Raw genomic sequence first — 20,213 nt, 5'->3', positions numbered from 1 at the left:
TTCGTGCCATGAGTTGTACAGGTAGCAAGTCACTCTGCAGGATATCATGGGACCCTGGCCAGCACACTGCCATCCCTCGGCTGCCTGCTAGCGGATCTGAAGCTCACTGCATACCTCCAGCCCAGCACAGGAGGTACTCACAGTACTTCATTGACTCGAACTTGGTCTTCACCATTCATCTTCACAGTTGTCGTAAACTCCCGCCACCCACCCAGCCCCTTGTACTCTTGCAGGGTGCCTGGTGTCCTGCTCTAGCACCCATGGGTGCTGGCTCCCAAGCCCCTGCAGGGTTGCAGCACATGAGAGGATTCTAAACCACCACCTGCAGGTATACACTGTGAACTTGCCAGCTAGTGAGAAGTGGTACTGGAGCTACAATGGCACAGGGTTGGGGATGTCACTAACCAGCTGGTCTGGGTTGGGGCACCTTCTGTTGCAATCTGCATTAGCAGCATGTTTGTCTTTTTGAATCCTGATCTGCAGTTGAGCCAGGAACCGGGTGCTCATAGGCTCGGCTGTGCATGAGTGTGTTTAGGCTGTGTAAGATTCTCACTCGGGCATCCCTTGGTGCCCAGTCCATTTTTCCTGAGGAAGGCCTGAGGGGTAGAGGCACAGTGACCAAGCACAGGCAACTCCTTGGGGCCGGCAGGACAGGCCGAGAGCCAAGAATCAAAGGAAACCTCTTTGCTTAGCAGATACACCTCATTGTGCACGGCGGAGTCCAGTAGATACCCAGGAGCAGTTTTATTTGTACTTACTAGTATTCCTTCAGTTTGTGACGGACACAGCTGGAGTACTTTTGCAAGTGCTCTGTGTCACCACACCTCCATTTGCCCCAATGCTCGGTCGTGCCTTGGACTCCAGCTGCTACGCTCTTCATGGCAGTGGCGGGAGGGCATATGACCCCTTTGCAGCATGGACACAGAATGGGAGTCTGTCCCCTCAGAATCCCAGCTTTGTCCCTAGGTGGCCCAGAAGTCTGGCTTCTGAACTGGGCTAGAGTTGGACACAACTCTCTAATGCCCTAGATGTGAATCTTACTCTTTGGGAAAAATCTGATTTTAAACCATTTGTGTGTTACATTCATATATCTTGTATCATTTTGAAAATAGAACAATTTCTGATACTTTTTATTGTGTTGAGTCTTATTCTAGAACAAGATTTCTTTGTGTCTTCCTTGAAGCCTATTTTCTTATCTCAGATTTCTTGAGACATTATTGGGGAGAAACTTTCCAAAGGGTGATTTTAAAAAATCACATTGCTGTTGTGTAACAGTGTGGCTTTAGCTCAGTGATGAAATTGTGCCCAGAACTCTGTGTGCCTTGGCTGTGCCAGCTCAACCTCAGTAGCCATCTGAGCCCTGTGGATCCCAGGAAGCCCGGCAGGTTGTGTAATGCCACCATCCATCAGTGACAGCCCTGCACTCCACCTGACCTGCACGGGTCAAGGGGCAAGCTGGGATTACAGCTTCGATCGCCTTTGTTTCTCTCAGACTCAGCAGCCTGGACTCAGAGCCATTATTGATTGATATTTGGTCATAAAGTCAGAGTCATGTTGGGCGAAGTCCTTCCTTCAGGACCAGTGAGGCAGGAAAGGAGTGGGAGGCATCACTTTCTCCGATTCTGTTCTATCTCCATGGAAGCAAGAAGGGTTTGGGAGCAGGTCCACCTCCATCAGTTACCAGGCAGCAAGAGAGAGGTTGACATTCTGAGGTCCTTGGGGGCCTTAATGGCTCTACCAGTTATGGGGAACAGATGACCATCAGGTTCCTCCAGAACCGTATGGCCGAGGTGACACATGACTCCAGCTAGATTGCTAGTGTCCCAGCTGGACAGACATAGGCAGCACAGAAGTGTTCAGCCCTGTTTCAGGACAAGCTCCAGGCCTCATGCAAGTGTTTTTCAGGGAAGCCCTGTTTCAGAATCCAGCCCAGATCCTCACCTCTGAAGTTGTGGTGTGCCCTTGGCATGTCTACTGTCTCTGACAGTGCCCTGGATCGTACTAGTTTTACCATGGATATGCCATTTTGTAGCATTATCCTCTGGGTTTGTCTGGCATTGTCTTGTCCTTAGGCTAAGGTTACGTTTTGACAAAAGACCACACAAGTGATACATTCTTTCAGTGAGTCATCCCAGAGGGTCCCTAATGTGAAAGTGTCTGCTTATGAGTGGCTTCTCTTGATTTTGTGGTGGTGTGACCTGCCTTCTCCATGGTAGAGTTAGGGTGTCCCCCTGTTTTGGGAGGAGTCTGTATCGCAGGAGCAGTGTGGAGACTGTGTTGCACATCCCCTGACAGAGCTTACTCGTCACGTTTACTTTTTAGTTGGAATTCATCTTTAAGAGTGAGCTGTCCTTCTCACCTACTTCTTTATTTATACTTGTGTGGGCTTGTGAACATTTATTTTATTCTCAGTTACAATACAGTCCTATTTCTCATTGCTCAGATGGTCCTAGTTGTAGCCCATGGGACCTTTTTGGGCGCATCTTGTGTTCCTGGAGCATGCCTGGTGCTCCTGACTGGGAGTACTTCCCAACTGACTCTGTGCATGCTCCGGGAGCAACTGCCCTGAGCCTCCAGGAAGCCCTGCCTTGTTCTAAACATTGACTGGTCTGAGCTCTGGATGCACACCTTGCTTTGGGAGTGTCCCTGCTCCTCAGTCCTCTTACTTGGGAGAACTGAGGTATGTAAGTGTGTGTCTTACCCCAGGCCTGACTCGTGTGTGTCTCTGCATCGGTCCCTATGTTGGTGCAGTTTCAAACTGAATCCCAGCAGGCTCATGTTAGCTTTCCCTCCGGGAGATTGTATTTGAGCCACTTCCGGGGCATCTGTGAGGAACCAGACAGTGGGACAGTGGTTCCTGTGTGAACCCCAGTGCTCGTGTAGCTTGGCTAAGTACTGTACTCTTTGATAATGAACAGTCTCTTCCTTAGTGAGTCATTTTCCATAATTGAGTTATGGTGAGTCATCATTTTCCATAATTGAGTTATCATTTCTTCTTATACTAAAAAGAATTTACATCAGTTCTATCCCTTAATTCAGGAAACTCAGATTCCTAAAAGTATCCTGTTGTTTATAGAGGAATGGGACATGGTCTTGCTTGGTGGCCAGATTTATGAAAACTTGTCAAAGAAATTGAGCACACTTGAGTTAATGTTCACTGGGCTGTATCTCAGGGAACTGGTAAACACTTTTTAATTTTTTAATCATTTATTTATTTATTTATTTATTTGGTATAGGGTCTCGCTGTGCAGTTTGGACTCATAGTGATCCTTCTGTCTTAGCCTCCCCAGCACTGGGCTTACAGGTGTATGCCACCATGCTTGATTACAGTGGCTGGCTCAGCAAGGGGTCAGCACTGCATGCAGTACCAGGGATCAAACCCCAGGTCCTTGCACTTGCCAGGCAGGTGCTTAGACCACCAAGCTATCTCCCTGGCTCTGTTAAACACTTTTTAAGCATATAAACAGCCCACCAAAACAAGTATCAAAAGGACTCAGAATTTCACTGAAGCAAAATTTATTTTAATATTCAAAGTATCTTTTTTATAATAATCTACATTCTTTTTTTTGAGTATGGTTTTCCTTCTCTTCTACCAGACCCCTGCCCCTGCCCCTGCCCCCTGCCCCCAGCTCCTTGTGCAAGCTAGGCAAGTGCTCTAACTGTGGGCCACACCACCAGCCCATTTCCTGTCCAGACAGGTATTGCCAAACTGCTCTGGCCTCACCCCTGAGTACAGGAGGATATAGGAGTGTACTGTGCAAGAATCAGCCCTTCCACCTACATCCCTGAATGAATTGGACTGTGCGCTTTGGGCCCAGCTGTAGGTACTAGCTGCTACTTCAGCGTGGTGCCCTTCAAGCGCCTGTGTTTGTCCATCTGTCTTGTTCCTACCTGAGCTTAAGCAGGGTACCATGTGATTCAGGTGAGGGCCCTTCAGCCCCAGAAGGGAGCATAGTTCTCTAATGTCAGTTTAACTCACCTTTGACTGTAACTAAGGTTTTTGTTTTTGTTTTTGTTTTTTGCTGTTGTTCTGTTTTGCTTTGTTTTTGAGGAGACTGAGCAAGGGTGAGAAGATGGAAGGGAACAAAGGAGTGAAGTCTTAACATGTCTTCCCCAGCCTTCACCTTACAGGAATACAGCTGTTCCCAGGACACAGCTATAATTCCATCTGTAAAAGTCATCTTGTCAGTTCCTGACTGTTAGGCTCAGTGTGTATATAGAAAAAAAAAAAAAAAAAAAAAAAACTTTGAATAGAGACAGTATTTCAAAGGAATTTGTATTTTACTGGTGTTTGTGTAGCATCCCAGGGAGTACAACATAAAGTTGTATGGAAACCCACCAAAATGGTGTTTCTTTCAAAGGTGGAAATGAGCCACATGGCCAGGTTTCCTGCTTTGTTTTATGCCTTGTGATTATCAGTGATCACAGCAAAATAAGTTAGTCACACAGTTGTCTTCTTTTAGAAGGTTTAAGATGAGAACCTGTCTTTAAAATACATATTTGTGATTACGACATTATGTGTTTGAGTCTACTCATGATAGAAAGCATTTCTCGTGTAAGATTCCATATGAAGGAATTGCCCAGCCCTTCCAGACCCACTCAGGGTTCCTACCCACGCAAGACTGTGGAGTTCCATACGTAGCGCTAGTATGTGAGGAGCGCTGGTGTTTGGGACAGGTGTGCCTGCGGTGTGTACAGGGCCTGCCTGCAGAGCTGTGTGGCTCTAGGGATGTGCTTGGCATTTCAGTTCTCTCACAGCGACAACACTATCATCCCTAATTGGGAAGACTCGATCCCATAAGGGATGTAGAGATACTTGGAAGGGAGAGATGTTAGTGTCTTCTCCCCTTTTCCCCCTGTGGCTAACATCAAGAAGAAAAATGCATAAAACACTTGGTTTAACGCTTGGGTTGGATGGGATTTGTCAAGGATACGCAATATGTAAAACATTACAGCTGTGAGTAAATGAAGAGTTTGGATTTTTACTAGTATAGGGGAATCTACATCTTAAACAGATCCCATATATGAAAAATTAAGCTTATAAAATAATTAAGTTACCACTTTTAAAATAACTTGAGAGATTTCTTTTTAATAGTAAACTCCCTTCAACACACTAAAGATATTTTAAGAACAATAGCTGCAAAGTCAGCCTTTCAGAAGTACATCTAAACAGTCCCACTGTAAAGTGCCCGAATAAATAGAATTGTGTCCACCCAAAAGCCTATATGTGCATACTGTTATTAGCTTTGTTTTCATAGTTGCCGGGACCTGGGGGCAGCCCAGATGGCTTCCCCCTGCTGAGCTGGAAAACCTTTGGTGTTGCCGATTGGTGGGGCACTACTTAACAGCAAGAACAACTGCAGCTGCATGTTACTGTGTTCATCTCCATTGTACATGAATCAGTCACAAATGCATGTGCTAAGGGGAATAAGCCAGGTTTCAAACTTGCATACTGCATGATTCCAGTTATGCAATGTGTCTGGAGAAGGCAAGACTAGAAAGAGGAGGGACTAGAGGGGCTTGGCCAACAGGCAGGGCAGTCTTGATTATGGCAGTGGGTAAAGGATTCCATGATTAAAGCTTATAGAACTGTGTACTACAGAAGGTTAGTTTTACTCTACACCAAGTGTACTTTTTCAAAAATCTGTTTTGTCTAGTTCAAGGTAACAGCTATTTGAAATTTAAGATTGCATATGGTAGCAAAGTCGGCACACAAGCCTTTAGCTCAAAGTTTTTCGGTGCTGATAACGATTCCACAGGTTGACTTAATAGTTTGATATCTTCCATGATTAATTATAAACAAATTGATGACATTTTCTGTGGTTTTACTTCTCGTGTGTCTCTCCAGCTGTGGGCCAGTTCCATGAGCCCTACAGTAATGTCTGTCACTCCATGTACCCAGAGGTCAGACTGAGCATATTTGAGCTGAGAAGGAAACAGATAAGAGTTGAACAATTAGAATATTTTCTCACAAGGGAAGTGAGGGGAGAGGGCAAAGAGAAGTGTGAACAGGAAACCATTTTTACAGAGCTGTGTGGCCCAGACAAGCATAGATCGGGCCCTAGGCTGGGCCTTGGGAGGAAGTTGGGCTCTGCCTTCCTTCCTACCGTATACTTGCCGCAGCAGGGTCTTCTAAGACAAGGTCTAGAGATGTGTGTGAAATGAAACATGTAGTTTTTCTTACTGAAAAAAATGAATATTGTGGTATACTACTGCATGCTAGGAAAGTTACCCACTGTTGCTCTTTGCCTTCAGAGCTGAGCTGTGTGCAGTTACACCTGTGTTTTGCTGTGCATGGTGTGGTGAGTAGAGAAGGGAGAGCCAGGTTGCAGTCCTGTCTGGTCTGGTGATCACTGTGGTCCCATCCCACTTCCGCATGCTGACTTCCTGTGCCGGCCCAGCCACCTGGTTTCTGCCCTAAGTCACCACTCTACTGCTTAGGTTCTTGAGAATGATCTGTGTGGGTGTCATTCTCATGGACATTTTTAGACTTACCCATCCTAATGAGGAGGTCTGTCTCAGCTGTCACCCAGAGGCCAAATGGAAGGTAGTTTCTCGAGGCACCTGGAGTTTTTCTGTGTGTGTGTGTGTGTGTGTGTGTGTGTGTGTGTGTGTGTGACCTCCACCATCAATCTGTTTTTCTGTGTCTCCCATTACCTCCTGAACTTCCCAGTCCCATTTGGGTTTGTGAGACAGCAAAGTGCTGTGTATCCTTCCCTCACCTCACTGCTCCTGTCCCTTGATGAATTCTCAACTGGTGCCCTTGCGAGTCTAGAGGCTCTCAGGGCTAGCGCACCTTGGTGGTCCAACGTGTGTCTAGCACACGAAAGCCCTGGCCTACATTCCCAGCCATCGCCAGAACAAGAGAAGCTGATTTCACATCTGTGATTGCGAGACACTGTGTCCCATGGGACTTCTGCCTCCTTTGTCCCAATTTAGAGTTGGAAGCAGGCTGAGCATACCAGCGTGGGGTGTGAGCCCCACCACTGATACTGCAGTGTGGACCCTGCCTACCGGTCACCAGATGCCTTGCTTTCAGCATTTGAGCTGAAGCATCATCACCCCGTCTTCCCAAGCTTCTCCATCTGCTGTGGGTGCCCTGCCTGCTGTGGCGTATCTTCCTGCCTGATCCCATTTCCTCTTTATTCTGGAAGCCTGAGACACACTTGCTGTATTGTAAAGTACTAGGTTGAGAGGAAAGTACTGTTAGATTTAGAAAGATTGTCCTGAAGGGCAGGTACCTGGATGGAGGGGTGTTGCTGGGCTTTGAAAATAAGGACTGGGGACAGTGCTCAGGAAAGAACGCCTTCAGTCGCTGAAGCAGAGTTCCTCTGTCTCGAGCCTCGCTTAGCTTCCCATGACTGTTCACCTGTGTTGTAGACAGTGACATAGGGAAGTCCTGAAGAAGACTCAGTGAGAAGCCTTCTGCACTCCCAGCTGCCTCAAAGGAGAAATCGGTGGAGATCACAATTTATGAGCTTGTCAGCCCTGACGGCCAAACCTAAAGCCAGCCTCATGTATTTGCATTTTAAAAACTTTAAACAGATAAGTAGATGGGGACTTCTGCTGAGTACCATTAAAGACATTTCCTTGTCAATTTTGCCAGGGTGGTTTTTGAGGAAACATAGTAGGTGACTCGAGCTGGTTTTATCAAGTCAGAGTCAGCACCCACCTGTCTGCAATGAGATCCTTTGTTGGCAGACATGAGAATGAGACTCTGGGCTCCTCAGCTGGAGAGGTGCCGAGTGTGTTTTGGTTCCACCCGCCCTGTGGGTCTTCGTGCCCCGGGCAGGGGACCGTGTGTGGTTGTTTGGCTTCCAGGTGCATTTTGGGAATGTCTTCCTGGCCCTGGCCCTGCACATGCGCGGGCTGGTCCCAAACTGCATGTGCAGGGCGGCTCTGGGCTCATCCCGGTGCTTGGAGCACCTACACTGGCTTCATCTTCTGGCCCAGCCATCCTGTCACTGTTGACTGGGGCACCGGAGCATCATGCGGTTTCCGTCCTCTAGGGTAGCACGAGCTTGTGCTTTCCCAGAGGCTTCTTAGGAGAGCAGTCTTCCCAGAGCAGAACGCCAGGAGTTTCTGGAAGAACTGCTGGTCCTATAACCTGTCCCTCACAGAATGACTAGGTCAGTCCTTTTGAAATGTCTGTACTTCTGTGTGTGCAGATTGTAGCTTTGTGGGCAGTACATCTGCCCCCACACCGCGGAACCCACATTTCAACCACCAGAACTTGATTCTGCTTCATATAGACGACCCAGGGATGACAGTTGTGAGAAAGGCTGCAGAGGCTGTCCTTGCCCTTTTCCTTTACTTAGCAGGAAGAAGACAAGCAAAGAGTTAGACGCACTGTGCCTTCAAACAGTGGAGGTGAGACGGGGATTCTTCTTCTTCTTCTTCTTCTTCTTCTTCTTCTTCTTCTTCTTCTTCTTCTTCTTCTTCTTCTTCTTCTTCTTCTTTTTTAATGTACTTGGTACAGTCTCACTACTTAGCTGAGACTCATAGTGGTCCTCTTGTTTTCAGGCATGTGCCACCATACCTATCGGAGGCTGGCTCAGTGCACCTGGGGGCAGGGCCAGCACAGCATGCGGTGCTGGGGATTGAACCCCAGTCCATGTGCTTGCCTAAGCAGGTGCTTAGTCTGCTGATCTATTTCGCCAGCCCTGTTCTTTAAAAGACAGCATTTGTGGGCTGGAGAGATGGCTCAGTGGTCTAAAGCACCTATTTGGAACAAGCTTGGAAAAGCACAGGGGCCGCAGTTCGATCCCCCAGCACCACATGCCAGCCAGTCGCGCCCCCTGGTGGGCTGAGCTGGCCACACACACACACACACACACACACACACACACACACTAAATAAATGTTAAAAAAAATTAAAAAAAAAATAAAAGACAGCATTTGTGATCTACAGAGATCAGAGTCCTCCAAGAGGCTGTCGTGGCAGAGGCAGCAGCTGGGATTGCCGAACACAACCCCGCAAGGTCTCCCTACCCTGGACTGCTGCCCCAGAACACAGGCTGGGCACCTTGGCATCTGTTTTGTGATGGATTTCAGGAGTAGCAGAAAGTGGCAGTCCCATGCTATCATGTGGAAAAATGCTTCCCTATCCAGCTCATCTTTATAATTTGTTTTGTTTTGATTTTTGTGATTTTTGTTTCCTTGTTTGATAAGACAGGTTCACACTCTGTAGTTTAGGTTGGCACTGAACTCACCATGTAGCCCAGGCTGGGCTCGAATTCATGGTGATTCTCCTACCTCCACCTCCCAAGTGCTGGGATTACAGGTCTCCACACCAGCTACAGAGGATTTTCTGACTGTATGAAATGAAATCTTTCGAAGAAACAAGCCGGGATAGTGGACATTTTTATTTTATTTATCTTTGCTTTGATAGCAAAGCAGTCAGTCTCTTTCTTTTGTACCCCAGACTGGCCTCAGTCCTCCTGCCTCAGCCTCCCAGATGCTGGGATTAGAGATATGAGCCAGCACAGGCTATTTTTTTTCTTGAAGGAATTGTGAGCTTATGTGATTGTTTCTACAGTAAGCCAGTGGTGGCAGTGCGTTGAAGGGTTCTTCTTGAGTAGGGCTTCTCCTGCAGACTACTGCTTGCGATGAGCAAGGTCTGCTTAGGCAGTCTTGGGTTCAGGTTACAGCTTCTGCACAAGGGGAGTGAGTGGCCCTGGAAGTGGAGGCGTGAAGGCAACCAAGTTCCCCACCTTGTCCCCAGGTCGAACAGGGAGAGCCAGACTTGGGGAGGTTCAGGCTGTGGCTGCCAAGGTTAGGAGCAGGAGTGTGGCTCACAGCTCTCTGCACTGCTGGGCCTCACCTCCCAGTAGACCATCAGTCCTGCGCTTGGGGTGCCCAGACTGTCCTGTTTTCTTGTTTCATAAGATGGAGTCTGAAGGAGAGTTTATAAAATTAATACAAATAAAGACACTTATTGGAATTCCACCGTGATAGGAGAGAAAAGAAAGAAAGCAGAGCATTAAAGTAGGATGTTCGCCTGAGTGTGTGGCTGAGGGCCACTTCTCCCAGGAAGCCAGACTCTCTATGGAGGCTGAGCAAGGTTCTTCATGGTAAGCTTACATACCCAGCTTTTTCTTTTTTTAACAGTTCTGAGACAGGGTCTTTTGAGTTAGCCAGGTTAGGCTCAGGCTTGCAGTCCTGCCTCAGCCTTCCAGAGTGCTGGGATTGGAGGCACACACCACTACCCTGGCTTTTGGTATAGTTCATCCTGATGTCACCTCCGTGATAACTTGCTTTCTTCTTTCTGACTCTGGTGGCATCTGCTGGGCTCACTGTAAATGCTCATGAGCCCCGCAGAGATGGGCGAGGGGAACCTTGCAACACGTGCTACTGGGACATGCTCCCTGAAGCCACCTCTGTGGGCCTGGTTCTGTGCCAGAGCTGTTGAGTATAGAGCTCAGCCCGCCTCTCCCTTGGCCACAGAGACAGCAGGTGACCTCGAGCCTGATGACTTAAGCAACGGAGGGTGCAGGAAGACCCTGCATGGAGGCAGAATGGGGCTCCAGTGAATGGTAACCAAAAGTAAGCACCCTCTCTGCCTCAGGTGAAAGGGCAGATGAGCAGTGCTGGCCTGGCATAGCTGTCTGCTGCTTCAGAGGATCTCATGGAGCGTGTCTTAAGAAAGTCCTTGCAAACTGGTAGGTGCTTGTCAGACCCAGAGCATAGCCTGCGTGTCCTGGAGGGACCTGGTCCTGAGCTGGACTGTGTCCATAGGTAGCAATGTCATTGTGTCTGGCCTAGAGCACCCAGGAGCCCTGTCCCTTGGCATGTCCCTCACACTGTGGCAGGTTATCTGACAAAAGTGGTCGCATTTCTGTCCCAGGTCGCAACATGGTATTCCCGGAATCCAGAACAGCTGAGTGGACTCCCTGCGATAACCTTTGATTACTGGTGCCCATACTGCTAAGGACAGCCTTCATGGAGCAAGGTCTTGGGTATTGATAGAGCTTTTGACAGAGGTTTATAGTGCAGTTCTGAAGCTTAGAGATCATTAGGGGTACACATTGTGCACTTCTGAAGTTGTGAGCCTAGCAAGTGATGTGTAAGAAGATTCTTGGATTAGGTACAGCTGCTGAGCACACTGTCCTAGATGGTAGTGGGCTTGAATAGAGGACACTGATTTCTCATGCTTCTTGGCCTAGAAGTCCAAGGTGGAGGGGCTGTCCTGTGAGGGTCCTGGGCTGCAGGCCTCTGGTTGCTGTGTCTTTACAGCGGAGATGGCAGAGAGAAGAGGCACGAGAGTCCCTTGTGGGAGGGTCTAGCCTCATACCTTGGCCAAGCACACTGGGGAAATGCAGATCAAAGCAGTATCCACCTGTCACCGTGGCTAAAGTAAAAAGCAGTGACCGTGCCACCTTGTGCTAATCAGAATGTTCCCCACCATCTCCAGACAGCAGCACTGGAAGTAAGGCTGCAGCACATGGATGGGAATACGAGTGTGACTTATAAGCGTGGGGGCGCAGGTCCCAGAAGAATTGCCGTATGTAGTTACCATTAACAGCACTGTCTCGAACACGTGCAAGATGATGTTTGGAGATGAGGATAGACTCTTCAGTGCCAGGACTAGTGAGAGCCTCTTCACTGTGCCGTAGCCGCAGGCAGTGGCTCCCACTGGCTGCTGTTCTTGGTCCTTCCTGGGTGACTTCTGCCTCCTTCCGGTCTCCATCATGCTCAGGTCTTGGTATCCTTCTCCCCGTCTCTTGTTCTTGTTTTCATCTTTCACTGTAACACAGCTCATGGTGTATGTTGTTTTGCTCTAGTTTTACTCTTTACTTCAAAAGCCAGCGTCTTCACAGGGTCTCCCTCAGAGGAGTCTAGGGCTCTGACCATGTGTGTTCTGCTCCTGCTGACTGCCCTCACAGGCCGCACCACTGGAATCCAGCCACACTGTAGTGCTGGCTTTCGTCCCGTGTGCAGGTGTGGTCCCCCAAGAAGTGCTGTCCCCCAAGTCCTGTTCCCAGGACACAGCCCACACTCAGCCATCCTTGTTTTCCAGCCTTCATCCTAGGAACAGAATTGTTTTATGTCTGCTGGAGGAAATTTGATAACGTGTGTTTTTCTACATTTAGCAACCAGCATCTACACAATAGATTTTCATGTGCAGCAGCATAACCCTTAACTATGGTAATTAAAATCATCTTGAATAGATGTTGTTACACTTAATTATGTATTTTATGCTCTAGTTGGTGTGAGTTTGTTACACATTGATGCTTATAAGACTTGTTTATGGCTGAATGTAGATGCTCAAAAGTTATTGTTTTGGGTTTGTTTTAAGACCCATATAATTATGATTTTTATATCTTGTGATAAAATTCATTTACCACTGCCACCAGTGTGTCAGGCTTTGGTTGGCAACATAAGACAGACAGCATAAGTGTGGCCCAGTGGATGGGCTGTGATGTGCAGAAGTCGGGTCCTGGAAACGAGCTGCCGGAGTTTGGGGGCCAGCTCTTCGGAGTGTCCAGAAATGCAGTGCTGCCAGGCAAAAGCACAGGAGGAGGGCACACGTACAGCTGCATTCAGAGCATTGTAAAGCCACACTGACCGTGGGATAAGGACAAACATGACTACACTCCCTTCTCCTCTAAAGGAAGTTGCAGCTAGGGGATGTTCACATGCAGGTCAGCAAATACAAAAAGATGTTCTGCACCGCTGGCCACTGGGGAAATGCAGATCAAAGCAGTATCCACCTGTCACCGTGGCTAAAGTAAAAAGCAGTGACCGTGCCACCTTGTGCTAATCAGAATGTTCCCCACCAACCATCTCATGTGTCACTAGTGGTGATGTAAAGTGGCAGAGCAGCTGTAGAAATCAGCTTGGCAGTGTCCAGTTCCCACGCAACCTGCAGGCACTCCTAGGCATCATCCCAGGGAAATCAGGCTCATTTTTGCACAGAAACCTGTATGTGGATGCCTAGAATTGCAGGTTTGCTTGTAGGCACTGGGAGCTGGGCACAGCTTAGCTGCTCCTCACCCAGTGAATCGTTCAACACACAGTGGCACATCCACACCTGGAGTACTACCCCACAGGAAAAAGCAGCAGGCAAGCTGTTGATACCCACAAGCAACACAAGAGACAAATATGCTCAGGCAAAGAGGCAACCTCGAAACGCTATGTGCTGCAGGATTCCATCTTTAACTTTCTCTTTAAAATTTCAGGAACAAGGGCTGGTGAGATGGCTCAGTGGTCTAAAGCACCTACTTAGAACAAGCTTAGCAAAGCACAGGGACCGCGGTTCAATCCCCCAGCACCACATACCAGCCAGCCCCGCCCCCTGGTGGGTTGAGCTGGCCACACACACATAAATAATAAATAAATAAAATTTCAGGAACAGAGAATGGAGGAGCAGTTGCCAGGGGTGACGAGGGAGAGTGGGCAAGAGGAAAGTCAGGAGGCCATTCAGGGCAGCATGCTGAATCTTTGCTGGGTAGGTTCGCTGCCCCAGCTGATGCTGCACTTGTGCTCTGGCTCCAAGAAGCTGGGTAGGCCACATGGGGCACCTTAGGGTATAAGTCTGCAATAACCATAGAGCAAAAGAGCCAACTTTTAAAAGTACAGTGAAATGTTACATGGCTATTTTGATGAAATGATATTTATTCTCCAAATGTGGGCTTTTTTTTTTTTTTAAAGTTTCTTATTGGTGGTTTATTTGATCATTCCTTTATTAAGAAATAACAGATATTCGTTATGCGCTCAATCCGGCCTTGCAAATCACTTCTAAAACTGCAGTGGCACCCAGCTTCTAATTGTTTATGACTGCAACATAAAGGTCACCACTTACTCTGTTGGCCAGTTGGTACTCAGCGCGCAGAACCCACTCTTCTGGAAGGCCTTGGCAGTGGGCTGCTCCAGAGAGCAGTGGCCGTGCTGAGTGCCATGGAGCTCTGCACAGGAGCTGCAAGTATTAATGGGAGGGGCGCTGCCTGTGCCTCTCTGGAGAGCAGTGTGGTGTAGGTGTCCCCACCCCTGAGTGGAGGGATGGTATTTTTCCCCTGGCAACACAGAACGTGCTGTCTAGAACCCTGAAGGGCATGGAACTCTTGAGCTCCGGCAGACCCGGAGCTGGGGCGCAGAAGCGAGTTTGTGGAACCCACTTCAGGAAAGGATGGCTCTGGACCACTGACCAAGGAGGACCTTAGTTGAGGCACTGCTCCCCAAGTGCTCTGCCTGCGTTCTCACTGACATACCACTGGGGCCTCCAGTGTCTAATGAGTGAAATTGTGGGTGTGCTCAATAGCTGGGCATGAAACCTGATGACCTCTGGACTTACAGGGTCTGGCTTGGTTTTGATTTTCTCTGCAGAAGAATTGGGGTCAGGACAGACATAGCTGCAGCTCCCCTCCTCCAATCGTTTCTGGAAGACCCTAGGCCTCTGGCCATCTTGATTGACCAGTAAGTCTCGGCCAAGGAACCCTTGCCTCAAAAATGACTTCACCCCTTTCCTGTGCTTAACCCCTGTGGAGCACAAATATATGTCCCAGAGAGTTGAGGCACAGACAGGACTTTTCCTCCAGAAATGTGAATGAGTAAGACCATGCTGGCTGCACACTGTTCAGTGCAGCCTGTACCTGAGCTGAGAGATGTGCTGCTGCTCCAGCACCGCTGCTGTCTCTGCCTTGTGGCTGGGTGACTTTCCAGCTTCCGGTGATCTCCTTTGCATTGTGCATGCTCACAGTAGCCTGAGGCTCTGACAGTCTTGGCTGGAAAGGAAGGGAAGCTTGTGTGCCTTGAGCAGGCTGGGACCTCAGGGGAGGGATTGTCCCTGTGGACCCTGTGAAGACTGCGGTGCCGGGGACCGCTGGGCTGCACATCAGCAAGGTTGGCAGTGACAGAAAACCGCACTGCACAGGAGTTTTAGGCACCAGTGATACTCTGTGTCAGTGTCCTCAGATCTACAACTTCACTCTTTACATCTCTTCTGGTTTTCTTCTTACAGTCCCAAACCATGAATTATGTGGGCCAGCTGGCTGGACAGGTGCTCGTCACCGTGAAGGAGCTGTACAAAGGCATCAACCAAGCCACCCTGTCTGGGTGCATCGATGTCGTGGTGGTGCGGCAGCAGGATGGCTCCTTCCAATGCTCACCCTTCCACGTGCGCTTCGGGAAGCTGGGTGTGCTGCGCTCCAAGGAGAAAGTGGTAAGTGGGGACACATCCCAGGCAGGCTGAGAGGCAGCACCTGGGTGTGGCTCTGGAAGCCACCTCTAAGGCCCAAAGGCTTTGCTGCAGGAAGGTGCCCCAAGGGAAAAAACAGAAGAAAATTCCCATCCCCTGCCCCTGCATGTTCCAGCTCAGATAGGCAAGAGCAAAGAGGGAGGGAGGAAGAATGGGGCAGAAAAAGCAAACTGCTTCCTACTGATTGTGGATGCGACAGGTAGATGACTTGGGGATGTCTTGTGACTTGTGTAAATGGAACCTGGAGCACCTTTGTAGTCTAAATCTGCTGGTTGGTCCCTGGGCCTGTGCCTAGTCTGACAGGATGCTGGCTCCCAGAGCCACAGGCTATGGGACTTCCATACGTTAAATTTAGAGGTCCCTTGGAAGAAGGTGTTTGTGTCGGCATTTCTCTTTTGTACGTCCCTTTCCCTCAACCTTTAGAGCAATGCAAAAGTCTACCAGTACCAGATATTAACCAAGCCTAAAATCTGAGTTGGCTTAAAACTCTGGTTGCACACAATTCCCTTCCTCCTCTCACCCTGCAGGCCTAACCACAGTGGGGTGGGTAGGCTCTGCCCTGGCTATAAAGCAGAGACACATAGCCTCACCTTCCAGCATGGATCTGAGCGTGAACATCTATTTTCTGCTTTTGTTATTTTATGCAGCTGATAGTATGCTTTAAGTATAACTTCCCTTCTAGTTAACTTATGTTACTTGGAGAATGAAAGAAAATGGGTCTTATAAAACCGGATCTTAGGGCCGGCCTGATAGCTCAGCGGACTAACATGCCTGCTTAGGCAGAGCGCAGCGGCTGGGGTTTGATCCCTGGTGTGCCATGTGGGCCTCGCCCGCGGGGCGCGCTGAGACAGCGATTGAGACTGGGCGTGGTGGCACAGGCCTGTAATCCCAGCACTTGGAAGCTGAACACAGGAAGATCACTACAAGTCTGTTTTACGTAGTGAGACCTGTAGACCCTGTCCTAAATACAGAAAAAAACAAAACAAAACTGGATTTTTTCTTTTTCCTCCTGGAATAGCACCTCATTTTCTTCGGACCTTACGAAGTTGCTCAGGACAGCAGGACCATGTTTCAGAATGGCAGGGACCGGCCCTTTAGAGAGCAAGAGCTTGGCAGCTGGGCAGCTTGGGAAGTATCTGCTGGGAAGCAGTGCCGCTGGCAGTGGGGCCCTTCCCTTCAGACAGGAGCAGCTTTCAGACTGAGCCATCGAGGGTCAGTCACGCCGTTGCTCTAGGCCATAAGGTGTCCCCTTCTGGCACATAAACTGCTTTGGAGGCTTCCTCCTTTTCCCCTGGTGAGCTGAGTGTCCCAGCAGGTTGGAGCAGTCTCTGCCCTTCCAGGACAGATCCCAGGGTGGTGCGTGGAGCCCAGCGAATGCGTGTGCCGCTGAGCCCGCAGCAGCATTCTGCACAAGGCCGCGGGCGGCTGTGTTCATTGTCCTGTCAGACCCTTGAATTGTAGGAGGAATATGATCCAGGAGACAAAAAGAGAGAAAACATTTTTCCCATTCCCTCCCTTGCTATCTTAGAAACCCAAAGGGTATTTGGGAAGGGGTGTGGCCTTTCGGTAGACTGCAACCCAGCTTTTCTATGACATTAAAACCGAAACCATAGATGCATCCGCGCAGTGCACGTGTATTGGCTGGGCTGAGCTGTGGTAGCGATGGACGCCTTGGACCGAGTTGTAAAGCCCAAAACAAAAAGAGCTAAGAGATTCCTTGAGAAGAGGGAACCAAAACTTAGTGAAAATATTAAAAATGCCATGCTGATTAAAGGGGAAATGCAAATGCAACAGTGACCCAAGTCCTGAAAGACGTGTATGCACTGAAAAAACCATATGGAGTTCTGTATAAAAAGAAAAATATTACAAGACCATTTGAAGATCAGACATCACTGGAATTCTTTTCAAAGAAGTCAGATTATTCTTTATTCATGTTTGGATCACATAATAAGAAGCGACCCAATAACCTAGTAATTGGTCGTATGTATGACTACCACGTACTGGATATGATTGAGTTAGGTATTGAGAAATTTGTGTCTCTAAAAGATATAAAGAACAGTAAATGTCCTGAGGGCAAAACCCATGTTAATATTTGCTGGTGATGATTTTGATGTGACAGAAGACTACAGAAGGCTGAAAAGCCTTCTTATTGATTTCTTCAGAGGCCCCACGGTGGCAAATATCTGCCTGGCTGGATTAGAGTATGTTCTACACTTCACTGCTCTGAAGGGGAAGGTTTATTTTCGCAGTTATAAGTTGCTCTTGAAGAAATCTGGTTGTAGAATGCCACAAATTGAGTTGGAAGAGATGGGACCTTCGTTGGACCTGGTTCTGAGGAGGACACACCTGGCTTCAGATGACCTTTATAAGTTATCTATGAAAATGCCAAAAGCTCTCAAGCCAAAGAAGAAGAAAAATATGTCTCAGGATACTTTTGGTACAACTTATGGAAGGATTCATATGCAGAAACAAGACCTAAGCAAACTACAAACTAGGAAAATGAAGGGATTGAAGAAGCGACCTGCAGAACGGCTAACAGATGACCAGGAGAAAAAGTCAAAAAGAATTAAAAACAATTAATAGAACTTAACCAACAACTACAGTTTTATTGTAATCTATTTACTGTAAGGAATCATCAAGCTTCAATGCAATTCCATTTCTTAAAAGAATTTATTGTATATTTTTATAGCACTTAATACAGAACTTTGTCACAGAAAAAAAAAAAACACAAAACCGAAACCATAGCTGGGTGTAGTCCCAGCACTCAGAAGGCTGAGGCAGGAGAATCAGTACGAGCTCATGTCCAAGCTGGGCTACACAGTGAGACCCAGTCTCAAACAAAAAGAAAAGGAAGTCAAAACTATGCCAGTCTTCAGCTATCCTGGCAGACTGCATTAGCTGTCTTCTTTAAGCAGTTTGTGTGAGGAAAGACTGTTAATTTACAGTACAGCCCCAAATTTTGAAATGTGGTGACACTCATGAAGTGGACATGAAATTCTGACCTCTAAGTTGGGGTTTGACAATGTGGCACAATGATAGTGCCACAGACACACTGTGTGCTTGTCTGATAGGTGCAGTGCTTCCACTGTATCTGGTCACCCAGGAGTTCATTCAAGAAAGTAGACTTGGCCTTGATACTTTACCCATTTTGTTGCCTGATCACAAAACTGATGACTTGATAATTCATCAGAGTGAAACCGCCCAGTGTGTCAGCCCTAACTGCTACCCAGCTCCTGCCTGCCCACACTAAGGAGCACCATCAGGAACGAAGGCCAGAGCTGGGGTCGTGGCTGCTCCAGAGCTCTGGGCCTCGGCTCCCTCGCAGCAGCTTCTGGCTGCAGTTTCCTCCTGGTCAGACTTCTTAGTCACAGGAAACACCAGGAGTGCTGATGGGAAATGGGATGGAGTTCACGTTTGTGCCCTAAAAATGACTTATGCATACATTTCTTTTAAAAGGTACAAGAAAGGGCCTGAGTTCAATACCCAGTTCGGCCAAAAAAATAAATAAATAAAAATAAAAGGGAGGCCAGCGAGATGACTCAGAAAAATAAGCACTTGCCTGGCAAGCGCAAGGGCCTAAGTTCAATCCCTGGTTCCCAAAAAAAATGGTACAAGAAAAATGTAATTTGTATAAAACAATCGTTTTATTAATGTTTCTTAAATTACATAAGATTTCTTCATTCAGTATTCTATATTACCCATTTCCATTTTGTTTTGAATGTAGTGTTTTATAGTTAACATCATAATAAACTGCATGTATTTGAAGAACACACAGCTCAGTGAGTTTTAACACTTGTTTGTACCCAACCACAGCCAACTTACTGGTGCCACCACCATAATCATGATAAGGAACATTTCACTGTCCCGGTCCCTTTAGACTCCTCCAACCTGTGTCAGTTCCTTGGCTTTGATTTTTCCTTACAGAAAGTTGCACGTGAAGCTTAAGAAGTTTCTCTCACCTCACTTCCTCCTTACTGTTACCGTTTATATGACCCCTGCACCATTACCAAAGGCCAGAGATAAGCACTGGCACAGTGCTGTTCGCAGAGACCCGATCCACATGTCCCCAGGCTTCCATGGTGCCTGCTTTCTGTGAAGGCTATGTCCTGCTGCTGTCACCCTGCTTGTCCTCAACCTTTCTTTCCCTGCGACGCAGGCTGCCAAGGCAAGCAGAACAGTTAGTGTGGAGGCTGTCTCCCTTGAGTTTGTCGTCACTTGCTCTGGGGCAAGAGGCACTTTGACGCTGTCTGTGCCACCATCACTGTCTCCATGCTGCTGCTGCCTGCTTTGGTCACTGGGCTCATGGTGCCAGCTCGGCTTCTCCATACAGACTCACCTGGGGAAGGGTCAGCTTGCTGTTCATTAAGATTACTGTGCCAGTGTGTGCCTGACCGTGATTATTTTTATTTCCATCATTCCCGCTGTGTTTCTTAACTGTAATTCTGTGATGAAAAGCCACCCACTCTCTTATTTACTTATTTCAGTTATTTATATCAATATGAACTCATGGATAATGAGTTTTCCCTATACATAATTATAATTATTTATGTGGCTTCTTCAAGTTGAGGGCATTTGGAAATGCTTGCATCAGCTTTGGGGCCCTTGCTTCCTTCTGGCACTGTGGGAAGTCCAGTAGAATCTGCTTTGTCTGCCTGAGCCTGGAATTACTTTGCCTCTCCAAAGGACCTTGGTTCCTTAGGCTGAGGCATCCCATTCAGAGTGAAGATCTGGCCACAGGGTGTGGTCCTTGCTGCTGAGCTGTTGTTGCTTGAGGCTCTCAGCCTCAGAACAAGAAATGTATGCCTGTGCCTGCTTACATAAATGGGGGTGTGCATCCCATGTGTTGTGCACATGTACAGGTGTGTGTCTCACATGCCTGGGTGTGCGTATAGGCTGCTCCCTGTCATTCTGTGAGCAGCAGGAGCTCATGGAGTCCCCCTGTTTTAGTTCATCCTCACGAGCTCTTATTTCACCTTTTCCTTATTTGGAACTTCATGCTCTGACAGTGGGAACCCTG

General features: G+C 47.9%; 1 protein-coding gene and 1 pseudogene across 5 annotated transcripts in view; both read left to right on the top strand.

Annotated features, from left to right (window-relative positions):
* Lpin2 (lipin 2) overlaps window positions 1-20,213 on the top strand; it is a 67,707-nt gene that overhangs the window by 21,068 nt on the left and 26,426 nt on the right. For 4 of the 5 annotated variants that reach the window (XM_004635792.3, XM_023720371.1, XM_023720370.1 and 1 more), the window contains one exon: window positions 14,960-15,160. In XM_004635792.3, coding sequence (XP_004635849.1) covers window positions 14,969-15,160 — 192 coding nt within the window. In that variant the 5' untranslated portion in view covers window positions 14,960-14,968. Of the gene's footprint in view, window positions 1-14,329; window positions 14,416-14,959; window positions 15,161-20,213 lie in introns of those variants that run through there. The other variant, XM_023720372.1, reaches the window with a different exon arrangement.
* LOC105742804 lies at window positions 16,859-17,882 on the top strand (annotated as a pseudogene).

Source organism: Octodon degus, unplaced genomic scaffold, assembly GCF_000260255.1.
Source record: "Octodon degus isolate 3935 unplaced genomic scaffold, OctDeg1.0 scaffold00075, whole genome shotgun sequence".
Lineage (NCBI taxonomy): Eukaryota > Metazoa > Chordata > Mammalia > Rodentia > Octodontidae > Octodon > Octodon degus.
The sequence above is the reverse complement of the archived record's forward strand: the minus strand, read 5'-3'. Positions and strand labels throughout refer to the sequence as shown.